Genomic DNA, 16,528 nt, shown 5'->3' with positions numbered 1-16,528 from the left:
AAATGGGCAGATGCTGACCACCTTTTCTGCACGTCGTACATGTATCGCCAATCGCACGGCCCCATCCGCTGCATGTGCATGTACCGTTCTGCAGCCAGACTAATTCGACTGATTGAGTCAGAGTGAACGATTATGGTTATCGGCAGGCAGAGATAAGAGGAGTAACATTAATCCCTTCCCGATGAAACCATTGATAGGTTCGTTTCCGCGAAGAAGTACAGTATATATCTCATCAGCGGGTGAACCCCATATCCCCCAGTACACCGCCAATAAGCATCGGAGAAGGTCCAAGCATGTTACCCAACAATTTCTCCTCCGGCGAAAGCTTCTGATCTAACTCCTGCCAGCTCGTCGCCGTAAGGTTTGCATAGTCATTCTTGTCGCCGTTGCCATCATTACCAACCATATCGACCCGAAACGACAGATCATGTAGATTGTAAGGCTTCTCTTGGTTATATCCATCAAGTACCTTGATCTTCTCAATAATAGGATCCGTTGTCAAGGCAGTCGACATGAGTACTGCCATATAGTCCGATAGCATACCTTCAAACCGTGGAAAGGGCACCTTGAAGCATAACTTATCGCTCTTGATCTCAGAAGGACGAGTTAGGTTGTGTCGACCATATGAGTCATCAACGAAGTCTCGGAAGCCGCTTGTTTGATCGGAGAATGACCAGGTAAGCCTGAAGGAGTCACCGAATTTGTAACGATCCCCTTTCATTTTGGATATTCCGGAGGTTTCGACGGGCTCGAGTCGCCAGTAGCATGGTTCGTCCGTGCTGCTGATGGATGGAAGAAATACTCCTTGAGCATTACGGTACACGGTTAAGGCTAAATCAGCCTTCGGAATTGCCGCTGATTTGACGCATAGTAGGGTATCAGAGCCGATCTAATGATGAATCAGGTTAATTAAGCACTAATGCATAGAAAGAGACTGGACCACGGATATTACTTACGCTGTGTCCCCTGGCAATCTCTAACCGCCAGACTACGTGGCTGAATGCTTCATCTGTCTTAGTGCCTAGCTACAAGTCAGCTATTCCCTGGTAAAACAAGCCAGTGTCCTACTCACCGAGTTCTGCTCCGGAAGGGAACATTAGGATTGACGCTTGAGTCCTATAAGTTCAGAAGATTAGGCACTACAATCGATATTGTAGACCTATGCAAACTGACCTGCTTGGCTCGAAGACTGGAGTGGTAGAGAAACCAGGATTCTGAGCCGTAATCTTGGTCATGTCTCCAATAAGCCCAAACGATCCATTCCTGAATGCTTCTTTGGCTGTCGATCTGGTACTCAAAGATTGGTGCGAACTGGTGTAACTGACTCGTTCGGACGATGTCCTAGATAGGCCGGTACCTGAATCAAGATTAATGAATAGCTAACTAGTGTTATACATTGAGCGTACCTTCTTGTGAGATATGACGCCAAAACTCTCGTTCTGGCTGGCAACCTTGAAGCGGACATGCAGCATCCTTGATTCTGAGGTTACCATGTACTCACTGAGCTTAGGCACCGCGGCAAAGAACCACGACCTAGTTCCGTGATAGCCAGCCATCTTTGAGATGGTGTCAACAATTGGGGTGAGTTCGGTCTGCTCAATGATACGCCAGTTGTTGAAGTTCGCAACTGAACCACTCCAAGCCAGCGGGCTGCTAATGATTAATAGAAGCACATAGTCAAGACCTTCGTCAACTCACTCTGCTGCCAGGATCGAATTTCCACCAGTAGCCTCAAATCCCATACTCTCGCTCGTACTCGCACTTCTGTTAAAAGCCTTTACACTGTCTTGACTCTCCTTAGACCCTTTGGCGTTTCCTTTAGCCCCAAATGGCTACCCGATTACATATGATAGCTAGACCCTAGTTAATCAGGTAGAAGCCCTACAGTGAAAACAGCAACTCCAACCTGTGCCTTGAATGATTGCTTTTCCTTGCTCTGCTTGACGTCTTCATCGTTCTCAACAACCTTGGTAGTTTGAAGGCAGCCTCCAAAAGTGACAGAATGACAAAACAGATGGCCAAAGGTACTATAAAGCTCCCGGAGCGCGTTGATCTAGTTCCCTTTGGCATAGCCCTCGAAGTCGATCATATTACTAACATTCTTGGTCTGCTTGATGCCATCAAGGGCGGCACGAAGCTCCTCGGTTGGCTCTAGATCCTCTGGTCTCAGGAAGAAATCAACTTGGAACATGTAGCTTCCAATCATTCGCTTTGCATCAGACGTTTTGGTCTTGTTCCCCCAGACGTGTCTTCTTTGGCAGCACCGCCTGTAACGCCTACTAAGTATCTGCCCCATCCTCCAGATCTATAGGTGCGTTTCAGCAAAAGTTTCACAGGATAAGATTGTGGTCGAGAGTGACTTACGCCGAGCCTTCCACTGACGATTCACCGAAATTATTCCTGGCCATGGACTCCTGGAACTCGTTGCTGACCATGGTTATTTCGATTTTAGATCTGTCATTGATTGCATATGATGGAATGGCCCCGAGCTTTGCTGGAATGGGCGCCTCCACATCTTCTGCGGTGAGTGAACTTTTCTATTTCGACGGCTGCTTCCACATTCTCTGAGATTAGTGGCTTTTCTGTTTTGACGGCTGCTTCAGTTCCTTGTCCTTCAGCTGAGACATCTTTCGAAGTATCTGGGGACTTCTCAGTGCCGGACGTTGATGTTACTGACGTCTCGGTTGGGGTTTCTGGAGTGATCACTGGCTGTTGAATAGCAGGAGACGGAAGAGCTATCGGCCTCGGTGGCAGCTTGATCCTGAGTCGAAAAGCAGGGGTCGTGGCTTTCACAGTACTGCTTGTCCTCTTGTCGATTTTCCAACCATACAATAAGCAACAGTTCCTCAGTACAGAGTTCCAATCGGCTTCGTCCATTTGACTCGTGTACCTTTACCTCGATTAGCATACCGGAAGTATCTCTGATAATAGCTACTTACTTGAGTGGGGATGCCTCACGTGCAGCAATGTCAGAAGAACGGAGACTTTCCTGAACGTAAACAGACTTGAAAAGGACTGGCAAAAGGCCTGGAAAGTTAGCCAGCCAACAGTTGATGACTCTATGAATGCCGGTGAAGCAAAACAAAGGATACAGGGTGCGGTCGATGAAATGAAGAAGATCAAAAAGAAAGCAGAGGAGTCTGTAGCAGACGTTGATCCAACGCTGTTCACTGGGAACGTTGATGAGGCCTCTTGCGCAAGAATCAAGAAGCTACTCGTGATGTCTATTACCTACAGGCCTCGTGCCGTAGAAACAAAGAAAACAAAGTGGAATGGTAGAGGCCGCAAAGGTAATCAGGGAGAGAAACAGAAACCTGAAGCGAAGGCGAAGGAAACAAAGGCAGAGAAGCAGAAGAGCGAAGCGAGGACGAAGGCAGTAAACGCAAAGAAGCAGATTCTGACCAAGGAGAAGAAGAAGTATAATGTGAAAGGCAAATCGCAGTTATCGAAGAGGGAGTGGGAGAGTGGGAATCCACGGGCTCCGATTCCGATACACCCAAGGCTCGAAAGTCAAATCGGAAGAAGGAGCAAGGAAAGGATACGTAGGACCTTGGTATTCCGATTCATAGTTAAAGCCTTCTTACCGCAAACCTCAAACATACATTTATATTTACTTATCATATTTCGCGAATTTCTACGTAGTGAAAGGCGCGTACCTAGGGTAGTTTGACCGATGCACTCTATACGGCTTGTTGACATAGGTGTTGCGTAGGCTTCGCCGATATTACCTAGGGTGTAAGAGCGCAATGGGCCTCAACCTGCTAGCTCGCTAAGATTTGATATCTCTAGCACATGTCAGACGAGGAAGTCGTTGAAAGGGTGCTATGGCAGATAATATAACAGGAGAGGACTGTCATGTTGTTCTCGAGACTGTATGTCCAACCACGATATTGAGCATGTTCCTCTTCGAGCCGAAGAGTGGCCACCCTCATTTTCTCTCATTTTCGATGCCTACTACCATTGGCTAGCGATCATGTGGCGAGGCGGCTATCTTAACGCCTGCGCCTGTGCAGATAAGCCTGACGAGACAAGCTTAATACCACGCCGCAGCCATGATTTACAATAAGCTTTAGTAACCGGCGATTATTTGTAACACAACACAAAAACAATTGGTCAGTCGAATTTGTAAAACTCGAGATGCCGTATAACCGTTGCTTCTCCTCATTTTCGGGTCCCGTTTCTTGGCCTAAATTCTTACTCATCTGGCGATCCCCTCTCTTGGTTGGTGCTGAGTGAGACTACCCCAGCAGAAGGATCTGCGCAAAGATGTATAAACTGAACAGGTTCTTGGCTCTGGTCTTGAAAAATCTGTCTTGTTAGATACAGTTGTTCAAAATGCGGACTTTTCATACACCTCTTACGATTATTGAGACGCTCGCCAAGTCTCGTGGGGACTCTGCGGCAGTGAGATATCTGTTACCAGGGTCCTCTACTGAGTACAAGACGATTACTTATGCGGAATACTGTGATGATGTTGAAAATGCGGCAAAGATCTGGTTATCTGTTTTATCACAGGCTGGCATTGCGAAAGGTGCCGTAGTGGGAATCTGGTAGGTCCTCTGTCTACGCAGCCACTGTCATCTGACATTTTGCAGGATGAGAGGTTGGTCATACCAGGATCTTCTACACTATCTGTCTCTCCAAAGAGCCGGCTTCATTCCACAACTCTTCTCACTCCGCATGACGAACCCTTCCGTTGTCTATGAACTTCTAGGCAAGAGCAACGCTGCAGCCTTGATCTATGATGCAAGCTGCGAGTCTTTAGTAAAAGATTGCCCTCTTCCAACCTTCCTAAGCAAAGGTGCTTTGGATAGAGCTACAACGGAGGATGTTGAGCTTGAAAAGGTGACTACTGCTTTGAACGGCGATCAAGTCTCAGTCATTTTTCATACTTCAGGCTCAACTTCAGGAATGCCCAAACTGGTTCCAGCTACTGTCAGGTGGATGGACTGTTTGATTCGGAAGAACAAACCACATACTCACAGCGGACCACAGCCTGTTTACTGCCTCATGTTAGTTCTTCGAAACTCGTCATGTTCCAAAACTGACCCGTTACAGGGGTTCTCATGCCCATTTAGGTAACACCATCAATCTCGTGGAAGCATTAGCCAATGGAGGTTGTTTGATTCCACCCAAAACCATTCCATATCCAACCCCAGAGCTACAGAGTATGATTGCGCATGGCGGACTGACAGCCCTCAACATCTTTCCAGCACTCCTCTCACTCTTCATGCGTGACGCGCGCACAAACGCCGTGTTACTTGAGCAACTTCAGAGTTTGCATCACATCTTCCACGCTGGGCAAGTCCTTGAACCAGCGGATCAAGCGTGGGCTCATCAACAAGGGCTAAAGCTTATTAACACCTATGGCTCCACCGAGATTGGACTGTCGATGCGCGCATCTGCCACTTCCCAATACCTTACTCCATTTCCAGAGTCAGGCTGTGAATTTATCTCTCTGGGCGGAAGCTCATCTTCATCGGATCAACTTCTTGAACTTGTCATCCCCGCTGATGCGGATGACTGTCCTCATCCGTCACTCAGGGATAAGGCGGATGGCAAATTCCATACTGGTGACCTTTTTAAGAAGGTCGACACCGACCAGTATTTATACAAAGGGCGAGTCGATGATAGAATCAAGATGCAGCTGTCGCTTGTCTGCGACGCGGGATCCCTTGAGACTGAAGCAATGCAAGTCTGCGAGGCTGATCTGATATCTGCTGTATCTGTCATTGGATCTGGACGTCCCAGTCCAGCCATTATTGTCGAGCCCAAGAATGACGACATATTAAAGTCTGGCGATAACAGTTTGACGAAGTTCAAGGAAGAGATACTGCGCAGGATATCACCCTTTCATGCGCGCAAGTATCTCCATGAGCGAATTGAAAACCCGCGCCTGGTCTTTGTTGTGCCTCAAGGAACACTACCAAGAACAGCAAAGGGAAATATTATGAGAAAGGCAGTGGAAAGTATGTTCTTTGATCAACTAGAGAAGAGCTATGAAGCTATTTCATCTGTGCGACGCTCCCACGGAGATGATGACTGATGACCGTGGACACCGGACTTGGAGGAGGTAGCACAAGGATCGGAAGTTATTCTCAATTATTGGACAAGCATAAATAAAAATGACCAGTGCATATTTATGACGGTCTTTGTCTCACTGCATATCATTTCTGCGAGCATCCTTGTTGTAAGATGTACGTCATTGACTCAGTGGAGAGTGGTGATTCATAGCTTTCTAAGCCACTATATGAGAGGAAGTGAACAGCATAGATTCGATATTGAGGTTTCTATTCATTCACAACCCGAATGAAAGCTTTAAATCTCACAGCAGGAAAAAGGATATCTACAGGGTTATTATACCGCAGTTCCAGATTATCATCGACAAGAATCGCGTTTATCCATCAAAGCACAACCAACATATTCTATACAAGGACCCAGATCAGCACCATGTCCTCCATCGTAGACAGCGTCAAGGTATTATCTCGTGTTCTTTACCTACTACCAGTAATTGACTTGTCAGAACACCATCGCCGAGAACTTCGGTGGTCCAGCCGAAAAGCTCGCAACCCACCAGTTCTCGCTCTCCGAAACCCCCGACCTCACCAACAAAGTCGCCGTCGTCACCGGCGGCAGCGAAGGTATCGGCTACGGCGTCACCCACACTCTTCTGTCTCACAACATCAGCAAACTCTTCATCCTCTCCATCTCCGAAGACGTCGTCAACGGCGCCAAGAGGTCCGTCGCTGAAGAACTCGGCCAAGAGAAAGCTGATCGCACAGAGTGGATCCAGTGCGATTTGAGTAACTGGGCTGAAATGAAGAAGGCAGCTGAGCAGATCAAGAAATCTACTGATCGTCTAGATATTCTTGTTAATAATGCGGGAAGAGGAATTATGACGTATCAGCTTTCGAAGTATGGTGTTGATCAGCACATGGCTGTGAACCACTTTGGCCATGTTCTTCTGACTTCTTATTTGCTCGAGCTTTTGAAGAAGACGGCTGATGAGCATGGGACTGTGAGGATTGTTAACCTTGCTTCTAATGCGCATCAGGGTGCGCCTAGCGATGTCAAGTTTGAGAGCCTTGATGAGTTGAACCAGGATCTTGGACCTAACCCTCAGTACGGACGATCCAAGCTGGCCGCTATTTTGTATAGTCGGTATTTGGATCGTCATGTCACCAAGGCTGGAAACCCCAAGATCTTGGTGAATGCCACGCACCCTGGATTCGTCAGCACCAGACAGAGCGTTGAGCATATCCATGAAGCGTGAGTCTATATCCTCTGTCTCTTTTGATCCTCACTGACACATACCAGGTATCCCCTTGCTGGTTACGCCATGTCGACTGGCATGGAACCTTTCAAGAAGGATCAATTCCAGGGCGCCACTAGTTCGGTGTTTGCTGCGACTATCACTGACAAGTCGGGGCAGTATATCTGTCCTCCTGCTGTGCCGGAGTCGGGTAATGAACTTTCGCAGAATGAGCAGCTTGGTGAACAGTTGATGGAGTTGACAAGGAAGGTCATCAGCGACAAGTTTGAGAGCTTCGATGATCGGAAGTTTTATTAGACCTTTATCATAGATGTCGAATCATAATTGCTATCACCGGTATTAATAATTATGAAAAATACAATCGACGTTCTTAACATGCTCGAAACTGTCGAAGGTCCTTGTGTTGACGTCGTGATTTGAATTCATTTACATCAACCTGCCTAATTAAGACCGAGATACTGCCAATTTTCTTAACCAGTGTCCGCGCTTAAATAACTAACTTCCCTGCCATTGTGCTTGAAGAGTCCTGGCTAGAAGACTAATATCCTCCCTTTGCAAGGTAATTCTTGATACATGCGTGGGCTGTTAATTATGGACTAAATGATGTTGGGACTATTCTGTCTGTGTAGTACCCTAGGGCGGTTTTGCACTACGCAACTTTCACTCGGGTCTGTATTATGTACATATTTGTAAATTAGAACCAAAATGGTCATCGATCTCAAATGGCACGGTCCTATAGTCTAGTGGTCATGACGTTGGATTTTGATCACCCTCAAAGTCTTCCAAAGACCCCGGTTCGAACCCGGGTAGGACCTCATTTTTTCTCATCTGGCGTTTCGCGTCACCACTTTTTGCCCAAGCTCACTCCCTCTCTCCATCCAGTCCCCCATCACGTTCTGGAAATCTCAATGACGCGTCGGCAACTCGGTCACATCATCAAGGGTCCAACCCCAGCTTTTTCAAGTCATCAAGTGGAGCCAACCTGGAGAACCCGCACCAACCAGCACCTCAGCCATCAACGCCATGCTTATAGCAGCCTAGTCCCACGTCACCAGACCATTCCCCTTCTCCGCATCTTCCTCATTGGCTCCGTTTCTCTCTTGCCTCCTGAAAAAACAATATCACGAAGTTCCTCGCGGTCGATGGTAGCGACATGATGGTGCTCGGCATGGGCTGGCATAAGCCTGACAACTTTGCCGGTTCGTCGAGTCGGGCGATCACGATTGGGTTGTTTGTTGCGTCAGGAGGTTTGTTGTTTGGCTATGATCTGGGGTGAGTTTCGTAAAAAAATGTCTCGTTGGTTTTTGGGATTCTGCGGCGCCGTGAGCATCGCCTTATGCCTGCATGCGACATTGCTATTCTCTCCGCTCTCTTGTGTTCTATCGCCTGATGAATGTTGCGCTGCGCGTTGAGTACAGTTGTCGCGAGATAGCCTCAAAGGTCTCTCCTTATTGACATTGATCGGCAACACTATGGCCCTGACTAACCTCATCTCACTCATAGCGTCATCAACGGCATTCTCGCCATGTCTGTCTTCAAAGACCACTTCAGCACCAACCATTCCTGCAAAGACGATGAAGGACACATCGATCTCTGTCCCGAAGACTCATCTCTCATCGTCGCCATTCTCAGCGGTGGAGCCGCCATCGGCGCTTTAGTCGCAGCTCCATCTGGTGACAGCATCGGGCGGCGGAAGACATTACTCGCAGCTGTCACCACATTTTGTATTGGAGCAATCTTTCAAATATGCGCTAGAGCAACACCAATGTTATTAGTAGGAAGGTAAGTTATTTATCGGTAATTTGTCGCGATTGATGCTGATGAGAAAGGTTACTTGCTGGCGTTGCAGTCGGAGCTATTTCCGTTCTCGTCCCTCTTTACCAGTCCGAGACTGCACCGAAATGGATACGCGGGACCATCATATGCGCGTATCAGTTCTCCATCACGGTGGGGATATTAACTGCGACTACTATCAACGTCGGCACATCGAATATCAACAGCGATGCCGCATATCGGATACCACTTGGCCTCCAACTCGTACCCGGCCTCATCCTGGCCGCTGGTATTCTTTATCTCCCAGAGACTCCTCGGTTTCTCGTCAAGAAAGGACGGTTAGTAGAGGCGGGAATATCTTTGAGTCGTTTTCGCAGACTGGATATGACGCATCCTGCTCTGGTGGATGAGCTTCAAGAGATTATCGCAAATCATCAGTATGAACTAACCCTCGGTCACGATACATATAAAGCTCTCTTTGCGAGAAACTCCTCCCTTGGCCGTCGAACCATGACCGGATGTGGGCTACAAATGCTGCAACAACTAACTGGTATTAACTTCGTCATGTATTACGGAACCACTTTCTTCAGCAATGCCGGGATCAACAAGCCCTTCCTCACCAACCTAGCCATGATCATCATCAACTGCGTTTGCACAGTACCTGGTCTCATCGTAATCGAATCGTGGGGGAGACGCAAGCTCCTCATGGCTGGCGCTCTGGGCATGGGTATTTCTCAGTTGCTGATAGCAGCTGTGTACTCAGCTGCTAACGACAAGATGGAAAAGTCTCATGGAGGGGCCTCTAACATGGTCCTTGTCATCTTTTGTGCCATCAACGTGTTTTTCTACGCATCATCCTGGGGACCTGTTGCCTGGGTTGTTACTTCGGAGATCTTCCCACTCAAAGTTCGCGCGAAGGCCATGTCAGTATCAACAACAGCAAACTGGCTCTTGAACTTCGGAGTAGCATACGCACCACCATATATCCTCGGCAGAGGTGCCAACGCATTCGGGCTCAAGATCTTCTTCATCTGGGGGACGTGTTGTCTCCTTTCCATTGCTTTCGTATGGCTGATGGTATACGAAACTAGCAAGATGACACTGGAGCAGATTGACGAGATGTACGAGAGAGTAAGATATGCATGGGAGAGTCCAGGGTTCAACCCTACATGGAGCTTCCAACAGATGCAGAACGCAGGCTGGGCAGCGAATGGGCAGCCAGAACAACAGGCTGGCGATGGACATTCAACATCGAACGTCAACTCGACAGACGATGAGACCCATGAAACGGCGCCGATAAGGCCAGATAATGCACACGGATCGACGACTCCTATGGCGAATTTGGATTTTAGTTACTAATTAATCTCTGTTTACATTCCTTGCCACCAAATGCAGTCAGAATGTGAAACGGGCCGTTGGCTTGGAAAAGCCAAGCTGTGCCAATGTAACAGTGAACTCAACCGAATTCCTGGATGCTTACAACAATATAGAATGACCCTGGAAATGGGCAGAATCCTTCACATGTCCAACAACAAGTGCTTGGCGAGCAATCACACCTTGCAAGCCAGCTGATGTTTCGCAAGAAGCCCCCTTTCGTAACAATGCCCAGCCTAGAACGGTTGCATGAACCTCCGTCTGACAACGGAGCGTTCCTCAGAATAATGGATCATCCTATTCTGGCAATCATCTGTAACTTTCTAGATGCATCGGGACCCTTACGTGTCTTACCGTTCGATTTCTATCAGAATAGAACCATATTGAGTTTTCCAGACTCCACCACGACTGACCAAATCTAATCGGATCCCACACGATAGGCCATCTCAAAGTCTGACGCCGAGCCCGAAGCGCGAGCTTACCACTTCTGAGACAGGTGACCCCCCGGCCGCATTCCAGTATCCTCCAGAACAAGAACCAAACTCGTACCGTTGGCCAATCAACATTCCGACGACCGCAACCGTCAGTCACATCCTCATTCGGCAGATGAACGACCAAGCTTACTGTGGCTGAAACCTGAACGATGATCTTCCGATTCTTGGCATTCCATGATGTTTGTGGCTTGGCTATGTCGGGTACCAGAACCGGTATCAGCTCATGGGCTGATTCTAGATGGTGCTTACCGGGCCGAGAGGTGACATTCTCAACACCATCGTCTAGGGCTGGGAGTCTCGGTCTGGGTTATCGGGAAAGCGGCATCATCGCAGCTGTGGACTATTCTAGATGTCGACAGAAGAGGCTGAGGACTATTCATGGCTTACGTAGGACTTAGTGTTTGCGCGAGGGTAAACGGCTAGATCTCATCACAGTACAGCTTCTAGAATAGGTGTCTGGACACAGGACGTGAATTGACTTGGTGAGTTGGCATTTCTCACGATAGGGTATACCTTGCGCCGCTATCTAAGCCTCTGAGCTTGAACATCAATACAAAGAACTCGTAACCATAACCAACCATTCATTCTCCATGCTTACATTTGACAAATTGACCAAACAAGAACGTAATACCATCCAAGATACCCAAAGAAAACTCCGTAGCTTCATCTTCCCTTCGCCTTCAATCCCGTCATTGACGCTGAACTCCTAATAGAACTTGCGGGTGTATTCGAGAACACAGGGCGACATCCTTCAAGCTTCTGCCGACGATCAAACTCCTTAAGAAACGTGTAGACACTACCGAGAGGCATGTATTCCAGTAGAGGCCGCAATTCGCTGGGAAACATCTCGGCGCCGTGATCTTTAATATCCTCGTTGACGCGATTGAGGCGAAGAATCTGCATCCAAGACACAATCCCATCGCCAACCATGAACATCGGAAATTGCGCCTGGGCGATATCATCCAGAATCCACGTATTCCGGAAATACGGCCTGTTGAGAAAGCTGGAGATGGCCTTGTAGCTGGGTACCTCCGTCGGGTCCGTGATCCCCTCAGGAATGTCACTGAGATGAGCCACCGGCCCCATCCACTGCAGAATCGGTGCGTAATTTGCTGGATTCGCCTCACGATCACCTGGTTCTCCGAAGTTTGCGGGCATGCACTTATCCCACGCCCTGATGATCTCAATCGCAAGATCAGACGTCGCGTCCTTTGGTCCCAGCCATCCAACGACCAACCTCGCCTCGCGGTACGCACGAGCCATATGCGCACGGCGCTCAGCCTCTTCTTTCCTGTCGCGCCTGTTGATACATAATAGATCGATCCAGATTCGTAGCGGAGGTTTGTCGCATCTCGCTGCGCCGGGGTCGACGAGCTTTCGGAGGAATGAGCGTAGCCATCCGGGGGGTTTCTTTGTCGGCGATGGTGGTGGGGAGGGTTGCTGCTGTTGTTGTTGGTGATTACTGATAGTCCTTTCTGCCTCAAGATCAACCCTTGAGGAGGAGGCGTTGTTGATGACGGATTGGGCACGGGGTCCTAGGAAGACTTCGCGGGTGTAGCGAATCGCTTCGGCGAGGTCGGACGGTATGGCTACTTTTTGGCCATTGAGTAGAATGGTCTCGGTGTTTGTAATGTCGCCGTAAAGAGCAGAAAGGCCGATGAAATCAGGTGCTTCGCATAGTTTCTCGTGTACCAGGCGACATACGATTCGGTCGTTGATGTCGTTATTCGGCGAAGGCTGCAGCTCCAGTATCCTCACTTCACGCGCCGCCAGATCTAGCGGCTGGTAGTGAATCGAGGACAAACCGTCTGAAGGCGGTGCCATTAGTCACTGCTGTCTTAGCGATCGAATCTGGGTGGGCTCGTATGTATGTTGGTTGGTCTAGCCTTGTCTCTCTCATATGCAGGATATCATGCAAGGAGGGGGGGCACTTCACAGTTGATATGATGATGTATGGGTTGCAGTCAAAGACGGGAGGGGCCAGAAAGTGGGAGAAACAAGGTACTTGTTTTAATCGACATTCATCAACTGGTTTGTGCGTTTTTTTTAGCAGCCCAAGTAGTGAAAAAAAAAAAACCTGCCAAGACCCTGGAATGTGGCCCAACGAGAGAAAGTTGTTCCCACTCAGCACTGCCGGGTTTGGACATGTCAGGAATGAGGAAGATCTCGGCAAGGATTTGCACGAGCTAACAGCCTAATAGGCAATCCACTACCGTTGCTGCAGCTGATAACATGACCCGAATCCCAGACAAGTGATTAATATACCACTAGCAAATCAACCGTCCCAAGCCCATCCCGTACGCCATTGATCGAGATCATTCTAGTCTAGCCATATAGAATTTAGAGCCAGGCCTGATGCAGAGGAGTAAAATGCTTGTCAGTAACTCTAAGATAAACGCTGACTCGTGGCAATTGACATTTGCGGAGGAGGAGATTTGAGCGGCGTCCTTTGAGGCCCGGCCCGGTTTCAATTCTTGGTCAGGACGTGGAAATGCTAGTTTAGCGTTGGTGATATGATTGTCCCTTGTCTAGTCTCAGTTTAGCGTAGGTGCTCTGTAGCTGAACGCGGAATACCAATCTGATGTCATGATGGTGTATCACTCGTGACGAGGACTGCTGGCTTTACGCCTGAGACAACGCCTTCGACTTATCACATTTCTAGGAAGTAATCCAGAAGGACCAAAATCTTCCAGAGCTTCTAGAACGTGCCACCTCCTACTTCTGTCTCCGGCCAATTTCTGCTCCATTGATGTACATGCTGTCTCACCGCCCTCCTTGGCAAGAAGACGTAATCATAACTGTCCCCCTTCCAAACTCGGCAAGTGTTCTCTTTCTCCGATGCGAGTTGGTGACGAACCCGCATTCTTTGGTAAAAGGAGTGGAGCTGGATCTGTTCACGTGTAGACAGGAGAATGGCTTGTTGCTTGACAGCGTGGATCTGCTAAGTGCCGAGTTATGCCACGTTCGGTACTAGCGCCGGGAATCGATCACGCAAAGATTCCGCCGAACGGCTTATTTCCTATGGGATTTTAGCATAATCACTTAAATCTGCATGCTGGATGCAACATTACGATGCAACGTAGACGAGCTGTCAAAACACCTGATATGATGCTGTATCCCGCCATCATGATATGAAGCTCGCGGCTTCGCCTTTACGATTGAGACATGTACAGCGAGTTGTTTCAGAGACTGGAGTACTTCTAGATTGCGGTTTGTCCGCCGAGGATGCTCACTGAGACATTTAACAAACCTGCATCAAAACCCTTGGCCGAACTCCCTCGGTGTTGGGCCGTTGGCTACCAAACCCACCACACCGTCACGATGATCTGCAAAACAAACTTCTCGATCCAAGACACGTCCCCGGTAATCAAGAGGGGGGCAAGTGGATCGTCACCACCAGTTCAATTTGTGCATCCCTGTTTTCTGGATCTGGACCCCAGTTGATATGCCTCACCAACAACCAAATCAACCTGAAAGAATTGCAGAACCAACAGACCTACTGCAAGACAAATTGATAATTCTTTCAAGCATGTACAGATATCCCTCGGCATTACCAGCTGCGCTTTTTAGTCCGCAGTCTCCCTGTGATGGAAGTGAAGTTATAAAGGAAGCTCGTGAACCGCCCTAGTAGGGATCTAACAACGCTCAGACTCACTTACCCTCGTAAACTATCAACTCGCATCTAATCTCCCCTTGTCGATCGAAATGTCTTTCCCCTTGTGTCTACCCTGGCCTCAGCAAGCCTACTGGGGCGAGTTTAACCTCAACGGGCTCAAGATAAAACCCAGCGACCGTGCCCTACACGATTCAAGTTCCACCGCTGATATCCCCCCGTACTTCTGGGGCAAGGGTCTCCGGGGCCGTGGGCTCGGGAGATTCCTCACCCGAAGGACAGCCAAGCCCAAGCATACTGGGTACACTGAAACTAGAAGTCTTATCGGACGCGGAACTGTCGATGATCTCCAGAGACTGTCGTATCATGCAAGCACTTTCGTTATCGAAGTGTTTGAAGATATCGAAGATGCTTCGGGTGCTTCCTCGACTGAATCCTTGTCGTCGCCTAGTTCAGGCCCCAGAGTAACTCAGCTAAGACTCTCCCCTGAGCTAGAGGCATGGAAATCGTCCCAGCATGCGATCGGCAATGTCTTGCCGCCCAAGGGCGCTGGGTTGAGCCCTGTTTCCCAAGAGATCCTTCACATCCTTGGCGCAGAGGATTGGCCTGAAGCTCTCAAAACGACGAACGCCTTATTTGGATGCGGTATTGCTAGTCTTCTCATGGGTGCTGCCGATTCAAGAACCATGTTCTCCAACTATGTCACAGACATGGCGTTCTATTACGAACACGGATACAACTATGTCTTTCCCAACCTTGAGCCGCTACTGGAGAAGGGTCTTAATGATCCTCATGCGCTACGAACCCCTGGCGGTCGGGAGCGTCGCGATGCCGTCGCGATTGGCAAGCGATACATCCAGGGCAAGATCGCCCTTGAGAAGAAGCACAAGGGCCATCTGCTGAACCGTTCTGCGCGTCTTGATCGACGCACCGCTCAGATCGTTTCCCTCTCTGAGAGTAGTCTTCTTGGCATGGCAGCTGAAGCCACAGCACGAGGCTTTGACCCTGGCGCTGTCATGGCCGATCTTGTCTTCAGTTCACCAGGAACCGATGTCGTTGACGTTGGATGCGACCTTGTTAACTCCGAGGTTATGAACTCGTTCTTGAATGTCACTGACATCACGGACAGTGGTGTTGTAAGCGAGGATGTTTTGAGGAGGGTTTATGATGCATATGCTGTGATGGGCGCAAGGATGCTCACTCAGCGATGGCACGAGCCTGTTGCTAGGATGTGTGCTGCGCTATATACATGGCATATTCAGAACGATCGTCATATGTTCTTCCGTCGTGCTTTGTTGGGTTGGTCGAAGGCGAGGAAGACACCTGCTCAGCCTCAAAGTGAGGGTGATTTTGATGAGGTGTTTGACAAGCAATTCCGTCTCACTGGATTCTCTCGGCCTCTGGATGCCAAGTACGCGTGCAACGGCGAAGATACTTGCGATCACGTCCACGAACATCTTGAGCGCCATGACGAAGAGCCTCTCCTTAAGGAACTCTGGTGGTATCTCGTCACTGGTCCTCTTGAATACGTCCGGGGCGGTAAGGTCGACGAGGCTCGCGAATTGGAATTAGCCGAAGGGTCAAGACTAAGAATGGCCAAGCTTTTCGCTAAGGGCCGGGTATTGGAGATGGTCTGGCTGATTGCCCATGCAAACCACCATGCTTGGCAGGTCAACTACTTGTTCGAGGCTGCCATGTTTGGTAGCATTCTCGATGGCGGAAAATTGATTGGAAAGCTGGATAGAAAGGATCAATGATTTTGGGACATGATACGATGATGATTGGATGATTTACGGTCTGCGATGTGTTTCTTAGAGTTGCTTGAGTTATGATATCTCTTATGTTTAGTATAGATTACGAATTGATCTTCTACGTTATTCCACCGTGCCCTTGCTGGTAACTGCTTTTGCAATTATTTATGTATTTCATGATCAAACTCTATTGGGATAAATGAGTCGCTATGCAATGATATAACGGCGGAAGACATGAATCAGCGAATGA

The 16,528-nt window shown here is 48.7% G+C and overlaps 6 protein-coding genes and 1 non-coding gene across 7 annotated transcripts; 5 read left to right on the top strand and 2 right to left on the bottom strand.

Annotated features, from left to right (window-relative positions):
• Nucleotides 1-232: 232 nt before the first annotated feature.
• FOBCDRAFT_253744 (uncharacterized protein) lies at nucleotides 233-3,567 on the bottom strand (the record flags this gene model as incomplete). Its single annotated transcript, XM_059611062.1, has 14 exons — nucleotides 233-889; nucleotides 957-1,021; nucleotides 1,073-1,116; nucleotides 1,174-1,287; nucleotides 1,326-1,357; nucleotides 1,407-1,650; nucleotides 1,699-1,832; nucleotides 1,886-2,053; nucleotides 2,099-2,195; nucleotides 2,246-2,305; nucleotides 2,365-2,507; nucleotides 2,548-2,890; nucleotides 2,940-2,989; nucleotides 3,550-3,567. 14 exons carry the CDS (start codon nucleotides 3,565-3,567, stop codon nucleotides 233-235), a joined length of 2,169 nt encoding a protein of 722 aa, XP_059467985.1.
• A 768-nt stretch (nucleotides 3,568-4,335) lies between these two features.
• On the top strand, nucleotides 4,336-6,046 carry FOBCDRAFT_207780 (uncharacterized protein; the record flags this gene model as incomplete). The annotated part of the gene is made up of 3 exons (XM_031191871.3): nucleotides 4,336-4,550; nucleotides 4,596-5,012; nucleotides 5,059-6,046. The coding sequence occupies 3 exons, from the start codon at nucleotides 4,336-4,338 to the stop codon at nucleotides 6,044-6,046; spliced, it is 1,620 nt and encodes a 539-aa protein (XP_031033102.3).
• Nucleotides 6,047-6,450: 404 nt separating this feature from the next.
• FOBCDRAFT_145676 (uncharacterized protein) lies at nucleotides 6,451-7,570 on the top strand (the record flags this gene model as incomplete). The annotated part of the gene is made up of 3 exons (XM_059608217.1): nucleotides 6,451-6,477; nucleotides 6,524-7,269; nucleotides 7,318-7,570. The coding sequence occupies 3 exons, from the start codon at nucleotides 6,451-6,453 to the stop codon at nucleotides 7,568-7,570; spliced, it is 1,026 nt and encodes a 341-aa protein (XP_059467984.1).
• A 432-nt stretch (nucleotides 7,571-8,002) lies between these two features.
• Nucleotides 8,003-8,088, top strand: FOBCDRAFT_t211. Its single transcript has one exon. It is a non-coding gene; the product is annotated as a tRNA-Gln (tRNA).
• Nucleotides 8,089-8,798: 710 nt separating this feature from the next.
• On the top strand, nucleotides 8,799-10,405 carry FOBCDRAFT_244646 (general substrate transporter; the record flags this gene model as incomplete). The annotated part of the gene is made up of 3 exons (XM_059610619.1): nucleotides 8,799-9,055; nucleotides 9,103-9,384; nucleotides 9,424-10,405. The coding sequence occupies 3 exons, from the start codon at nucleotides 8,799-8,801 to the stop codon at nucleotides 10,403-10,405; spliced, it is 1,521 nt and encodes a 506-aa protein (XP_059466059.1).
• Nucleotides 10,406-11,332: 927 nt separating this feature from the next.
• On the bottom strand, nucleotides 11,333-12,963 carry FOBCDRAFT_232963 (uncharacterized protein). The gene has a single exon (XM_031191866.3). It carries the CDS (start codon nucleotides 12,736-12,738, stop codon nucleotides 11,578-11,580), a length of 1,161 nt encoding a protein of 386 aa, XP_031033097.2. The 5' UTR covers nucleotides 12,739-12,963; the 3' UTR covers nucleotides 11,333-11,577.
• A 1,539-nt stretch (nucleotides 12,964-14,502) lies between these two features.
• FOBCDRAFT_10559 (uncharacterized protein) lies at nucleotides 14,503-16,405 on the top strand. Its single transcript, XM_031191865.3, has one exon. It carries the CDS (start codon nucleotides 14,620-14,622, stop codon nucleotides 16,282-16,284), a length of 1,665 nt encoding a protein of 554 aa, XP_031033096.2. The 5' UTR covers nucleotides 14,503-14,619; the 3' UTR covers nucleotides 16,285-16,405.
• Nucleotides 16,406-16,528: the final 123 nt, after the last annotated feature.

Source organism: Fusarium oxysporum, chromosome X (genome assembly GCF_013085055.1).
Source record: "Fusarium oxysporum Fo47 chromosome X, complete sequence".
Taxonomy (NCBI): domain Eukaryota; kingdom Fungi; phylum Ascomycota; class Sordariomycetes; order Hypocreales; family Nectriaceae; genus Fusarium; species Fusarium oxysporum.
The sequence above is the reverse complement of the archived record's forward strand: the minus strand, read 5'-3'. Positions and strand labels throughout refer to the sequence as shown.

Excerpts from the sequence above, each read along its gene's own strand:
- FOBCDRAFT_232963 (XM_031191866.3), bottom strand. The coding sequence starts at position 12,738 with ATGGCACCGCCTTCAGACGGTTTGTCCTCGATTCACTACCAGCCGCTA.
- FOBCDRAFT_10559 (XM_031191865.3), top strand. The coding sequence starts at position 14,620 with ATGTCTTTCCCCTTGTGTCTACCCTGGCCTCAGCAAGCCTACTGGGGC.